Below are 7186 nucleotides of genomic sequence, written 5' to 3'. Positions count from 1 at the left end.
GATGGTGACTGACTGGTAGACTTTCAATGATTTGACTTTGAGTCAATATAGTGTGCTCCATCTGGTGTCCTCTGTAAGATGGTAACTTTACAACATATTGGAAGAGCATCAGGTAGAAGTTGAGCTGCAACATATCTTTAAAACTGATTCTAGACAGCAGGGCTACGTGCCAGACACTGCCCTGCATGTGAGTTCCACTCTCTACAGTCAAGACAAAATGCTGCTCAATAATTCTGTTTCTTTGTGAGTGAAGTGGCGCCTTTTTATTTTAATTTTCCCAATCTTGCCTGGCCAGCAATCAACTTATATGCAAGGCAGTCTGCAAATGGAGTCTCTGGATGTTTTTCAGCCACATCAAAAATTAGTAATGCCACAACAACTATACAGTGTCAGAATACTGAGGTTACAGGGCTTCTGCATGCCAATCCAGATAAGTATTTACAATATGGGGATGGGCAAGTATTAGTTAGGACATAGCAAGATAAAAAGGATTACATTTGGTTGAACAGATTTTATAAGTGTTCAGTAAACATTTAGGAATATGCAACTAACCACTACATAGGTATACAATCCACATTTGGTGTTCTTTGTTCAATAATTATACCAAAATATGCAGTTCTCTGCATATTTTCCCCTTCTCATTCAATTTACCTCCTTCATAAACAATCTAATTTATCTAACGCATTGACTCACTCAAGTTGGGATTGGTTGGTGGTAATCATAACATACAAAATCAGCATTTCTTTTCCAGTTCACAAAGAGAATACAAACTAGAGAAAATGCCATTGAGTGGAAAAGCCATTCAACAAAAGGGCAAATGAGTTGTATTTTGTCGTTCAAGAGAATCTCATCAGCATATTACTTTCTATGACACCAAAACCTCAGAAAAGGCAACTATTTTGTGAAGCAAAATGCATTTGATAATACTAAAACTTTAAGTTTAGTTCATATCAAGTGCTTGCCTGCAGGAATCTCATAAAAAAAGACATGATTTCTGGAAAAACTTCCTGCAACTCAGCAATAATATACTCAGTCATTTCAACTGTTACAAAAAATAGACCTTATGGAGCTTTGAAGATAGTGAGAATGGGCTCATTAAGCTCCACAGAGCCCAGCCCAGATAGTCTCTGCATCAGGAAGAAACCAAGAAAAGAATTCTACATTACACCAGAAAATACTTCAGACTTTAATCCTAAGTAATGTGATCTGATTTCAAGGGAATGCACAACACACTGATTAACCTCTGTAACACATTAGGAAGGTTACTGCCCATGGTTGTACATATTCTCTGAACCTATCATGGTAAATTACTGCTGAAAGATCCATATTCCCATGAATCTCTCTAATTTCTCTTTAACTCCATCTAATTTAATGGCCACTATGTAGTTCCAGGTTGAAAAATATGTTATCCTCCAAATTATTATTTATTTGGATCCTGTCTTATTATTTTTACAAATATCTCAAGGTATCACCACATTTTCCATCTTCACCATTAACTATGTTGACTGGTGCTGCTGCATTTTAATTAAAAATATCTGGAAGGCCAAATGACAACTTCCCGTGAAGAGATATGTGCTCATGGTCCAGAAAACCATAGGATTGCTTTATGACCATGCTCCTTAGACATTACTTCCTCTGGCTGCCATTTCCTCCCAATCTTTTTTTTTTATTGAAAAGTTTTATACAAGTTTTTAACAATATCCCCCCTAAAATAACCCCCTCCCTCCCTCCCCCCCTCACTTCCCAGAGCTGGTTACAAGGTTACAAATAAACAAACAAATTCTAAATAAACTTATCCAACTATACAAATAACAAAATCAATAATGTACTTTAACTCGAATACAAAACAAATTTAAGCAAATAAAATATATAAAAAAATAACAATATAAGCAATTCCAAATTAAAAAACTAAAAATTATTCATAATCTAAATAATACTTTTTAATCCCATATCAACTCTATTTACTCTATATGTAATTTATCCATCTTCTCCACGCTGAGGTGTATATTTCTTTTAAACAACCATTCATCCATAATAAACACAAAATTTTCCTTCCAATATAACCCAACCAACAAACTTACATTCGATAAACTTGGCTATTTGCTTTTTTTCCCACCCCTAAGTAAATCTATTAATACCCTCCTGCTTAAGAAGTTTCAACAAACCATTCATCTTAATCACTAAAATTCTCACCAACAGAGATCACTAGAATTTAAATTCTTTTACACATTTACCCATAATATCTCATAATTATTTTTATACACTTTAAATTAAAATTTTTATATGTATACTTCCAAATATTTAAACTTTTCCACTAAATCATCACCTTCTATTATTCTTTTTCTTTACATCTACGTACTACACAAATCATTCACTATTCCTTTAAAACATACTATTTATTGTTCTTTTTCTTTACATCCTCATATTACACAAATCATTCACTATTCATTCATTCCAATACAGCTCTCACTACTACTAATCTTTTATTAGTTACTTCAGTAAATGTATGTAATGAAAACAGAACACTGTAATGTTCTTTGAAGGTGCACACCCCAAGTATCTTAGATCTTGTGTTCCCAGCAAGTAGAGAAACATTTTCAAATTAGACTCTATTGATACCTGGGCATCTCAGATGCTTTGCTCTAATAACTAGCCATTATCTCCTTCCTCCCCTATCCCTCAATACCAAAGAAGGAAATTTCTTCCTCCATGCCACTTTAAAAAGTGTTTTATAATTTTGAGGAACCATGCTGCAGTGAAACCTATTTTTTCAGTTAAACAAATTCAAATGTTCTAGAAATCTGGAAGGCTCTTTCATACAACAAAAGATCAGGTTCACCATTCAACCATCAAAGATTGACATTGCTTTACCATTTATTTCTTCTGTTTGACCCAGTTTCTTTTTCATTTCCACAGTTATATATGCAAACCTGACTCAACTGCTTCCTTTTTCCTGGTAATATTCCTCTGCTCCCTTAACCTAAAAAAGAAAAGTCACTCTTTCAGGTCAAGCACAACTCCTGATGGCTTCAAATGACTGTTCTCTCAGTCCCAAGCCTTCTTTTCCCCTCTTTCGTCATCATCTGCCTGAAATCTTCCCTACTACCATAGCTTTTGTTGAAGAAGTCCCACGGTATCTTTACTTGGTCTATATCTGTCCCTTTATGGCAAGTTTGCTTTGTGAGATTTGACTTTTCAGGAATGTCACATTCATAATGCGCAAGAATAAGTATAAATAAGCAGACACTGTAATTATGTAATATTTAGTATGTAACTGACACTTTTAAATTTTTGACAGCAATATATTTACAGAGCTGACTAAGGTAAGGCTAAACAGGCACTAGTCTAGGCACACCAAATTTTAAGATATGCAAAAATAAAAAAGACTTCCAAAAAACACAATAGAAAAATGCAAAATAGTAATGACATTCTCCGTGAGGCAGCATGTCCACTTGAGGGTTAAATATAATTTCACAGTGTAAACAGGGTGAAAATATCCCAGAAAAATAATATCTGGGGCTGAAAATCATAAATGGAAAGCTCAAAGAAGAAAAAAACAGAAAGAGGACGCCTTTTAAAAATCCTTACAAAAAATGTACAAACTATACACCTAGGGCAGGGGTAGGCAATCTTGGCTCTTTTATGACTTGTGGACTTCAACTCCCAGAATTCCTGAGCCAGCCATGTTGGCTCAGGAATCCTGGGAGTTGAAGTCCACAAGTCATAAAAGAGCCAAGGTTGCCTACCCCTGACCTAGGGCAGCAAAATATCCTGCATATATACCGTATAATTATCTCCTATTCCTGCCATCACCTTATTGTTAATGTTCACAGTTTTAAAAAGTGAACTACTGAAAGACCTTGAGAAAAACTAGCAGAACAAAAAATCAATATTCAGACAATTGTTTATTAGGCCAACACAGTTTTATAAAATAAGTATGCAATGCTAATTTATTCCTGGCCATTTTAATTGTTTAATTAAAAACTCAAAAGCTTTCATACTATTTTACAAATCTGAAATTGGCCTAAAAAAGATACCAACATGAGTTTCATGTATATAATACTGATATTATTTCCATATTGGTTTGAAAGTAGAAAACTGAATTGTTCTTGATTCTTAAATTCTGGAGAAGGTACGAAAACAGCAGAATTCTAGAATGAGTTAGAGTTAGACAAACAGAGATTGTGTCAGTTGGAAACACAGCCACTCCTGTCTTTCTTATACCTATATAAAATCACATATTAAAAAGGTTTTCTTCTTATCAACGTAAGTCAGCTTGCAACAGCCTTGAATTTGTCATAAGCTGCCAAAAGAAGGCCCCTCAACGAGAGACAAAACAATGGACTCTCTAGCAATGTATCAATTTCATTTCTTATTACTAAATTATTGTATCCAGATTCATTGGAATTTATATCAGATTATATCTCTTATCAAGAAGATTATCAATTTGCATGAAATAAACAATTTTGATTTGATGAATGTATGGATAATTGATTTATTATTATAACTGGGTTTCAAATGTATTGATTGTATCAATTAATTGAGGCAGCTGGAATGTCTCTGTTTTATAGTCATGCACACTGTTCACAATCTTGGGATTGGACAATATAATTTTTTTGGGTAATACAATACAATGTAGAGTCTTTTCTAGACACAGCTACAGCATTCTTCATATAATACACTCTGTAGTTTAATAAGGCAAGAAGTTTCTTTATTTTTAATTCCTGTTGAAAGAGCACTTATTAAGAAATACATTTAAAAGAGTATGTGTGACCTGCAGAGTGGCTTTGCAAAAAGTAACAGATGGCATATTTAATACTAAATTCAGTGCCTCCCAATCTTATCATTTCTGCTCACAGGTAAAAAAGTGGAGTATCCTTTTTCTGGGAACTGGGAGCTTGGTTAAATTCTGCTTAGCTTTCCTATTTTACTCACATACCATGAGTAAAATAATAGAGAAAGATACCATGTACAGCTATATTAAGTTGGAAAAGTTTAAAATAGCAGCAAGTACCATACGTACAAACCTACGTACATATGTACGTACATACATACATACATACATCTTACAGAAGAAATCTGCCCGGACAACACTGAAGGTAGATGAGAAGGGACTGCCCTTTTTGCATAGCCTCTTTTCTAACACCCTCACATCTGATTGCTTGTCCTGTCAAGAACTAACACTTTGGGTGGAATATATAATGGTCTGAGTAGCATCATATGAAAAACATCACTTTATTTTGAAGATAAGTTAAAAGGTTTGTGCTTTCTGATTTTTTTGCACAAAATCTAAAAAATAAAAATACATATTACGCTCTCAAAATTGAGTCAAGGTGGAGGAAATAATTTATGCATCTCTTAAAAAATGAATTACACAGCTCACCCATGACCATGTAGATCCATGTGCATTCCACGGGGGGAGGGGGGAGGGAAAGTTTTCTGTATCATGCTATGTTAATCTCTCTTCCTTAAAACTAATTGCCAAATAACACAGCAGAGAAACACTATTTTCCCTTAAAGAAAAGTGAGCAAATTCTACCCACCTAACTCTAATCCTAATCCTGACCACTGTCTTTTAAAATCTGAGATTTAGCTCTCCATGTCTGCCAGACTGGTTGAGGATCCACCTTCTGTCTAGAGCACCGTGGCGTTACCAGGCCTCCTAGCTTCTAGTATTAGGACGTTTCATATAGCTGCCCTTTCTCCAAAGACGTCTGTAAAATTAGGCAGGTAAATGAACAATTACAGCAAAGGAAGCACAGCAGTAAGAACCAAAATAATGCATATTATTTGTTTCCTGAAAAAAACTTCTCAAAAGTGTTCCCAGAAATCATCATTATCACCAACACCTACCACTTTGCTTCTAGGTACAAAAGCTCATTTTGGTTGTAAGTCCCAATGCAGTTTACCCGAAGAATCTCAAGGATTGTTGAACAGGGTTCACAGCAATGCTATGGCTGGAGGAAACAGCTTTAAATAGGGATACAGGATATAAATGCAGTCTCTTCCACCTTGTTCACAAGTTCTTAGTACCAACTCTGCATCAGGATTAATGTATTCCCATATCGCGGCCCATTCTCCAAATGCAAAACAGTTTCTTCCGAAAAATCAGGTCCCCACCCACTTTAGTATCATTTTTTTCCATAAATGTCTATTCCTCAAGTCACATCAAATGCCAGGATTATTTAAGAACCAACATAGGATCTGTCCTATCTTTTCTTATTAAATGGATTCCGTGAATGAGATAGTATTCCCTCTGCAGGAAGGCATAAAAATAATCTGAGATGAGAAAAATCTGCAAAAGAAAGGAGAGAGAGAAAAAAAGTTGACATATAACTTCCTTTAAAACAAAATAGTTGCACTCAAGAGATATTATAAACATTAAAATATACCCCTATATGCACTTAGCAACATAGACAACATCAGATTGATTTATAGAGATATGGATTTACTTTATGGATTTACTTTATTTAAAGCCAGCTGACTGGATGATAATAATAATAATAATAATAATAATAATAATAATAATAATAATACAATCAGGAAATCCCAAATTCTCAAGTTCAAATCATACTCAGATCTGCAGCTCAATGTATATCAGTGTTTCTCAAACTTGACAACCAAAGATGTGCGGATTTCAACTATCAGAAATCCCCAGCTAGCTGGGGAATTCTGGGAGTTAAAGTCTACACATTTTAATGTTATTAAAGATTAATAACACTTAAGATTAAGAAACGCTGATCTATATTACAGACAGAGCTGGCACCAAATTTGTTCTCATTAAAATTCTCCCTGGAATTCCTTTGGCATCAGCAGTTTTCTCCTTCCTGAGAGAAAGAGTGATTATGGGAAAATGCAGTCATTCATAGCTAAATGCCACTGGCAAAGGATATAAAGGAAAATAGATATGAGTGTCTTGAATCCTGTATTTCTTTGCACACTGAAGAGCAATATTATCTTTTGCCAAAAGAACAGCACCTGTTTTAGTGGTTCTAATACAATCAATATTCCAAAAGAATACTGACTCCCTTATGTTTGACTAGGAAATCTGAAAGTGCATTGGACCTCTGGTTTTAAGGATCCTGATAAAGCACTGAATCTAAATTAAAAAAAAAAAAACCATAATACACAACTTCTAAACTATTCAGAATATAATGCCTTGGTTTAAAGTTGATTTATGAATAAT

At 34.4% G+C, this 7186-nt stretch overlaps 1 protein-coding gene across 4 annotated transcripts in view; it reads right to left on the bottom strand.

Moving 5' to 3' along the window:
- Positions 1-2320: 2320 nt before the first annotated feature.
- Positions 2321-7186, bottom strand: part of PIGU (phosphatidylinositol glycan anchor biosynthesis class U) — a 100290-nt gene continuing 95424 nt past the window's right edge. For 3 of the 4 annotated variants that reach the window (XM_039323738.1, XM_039323739.1, XM_039323737.1), the window contains one exon: positions 4471-6295. In XM_039323738.1, coding sequence (XP_039179672.1) covers positions 6182-6295 — 114 coding nt within the window. In that variant the 3' untranslated portion in view covers positions 4471-6181. Of the gene's footprint in view, positions 2981-4470; positions 6296-7186 lie in introns of those variants that run through there. The other variant, XR_005554360.1, reaches the window with a different exon arrangement.

Source organism: Crotalus tigris, unplaced genomic scaffold (genome assembly GCF_016545835.1).
Source record: "Crotalus tigris isolate CLP2741 ecotype Arizona unplaced genomic scaffold, ASM1654583v1 scf7180000024281.4978605, whole genome shotgun sequence".
Taxonomy (NCBI): Eukaryota; Metazoa; Chordata; class Lepidosauria; order Squamata; family Viperidae; genus Crotalus; species Crotalus tigris.
This window is presented reverse-complemented; position numbering and strand designations above follow the sequence as displayed.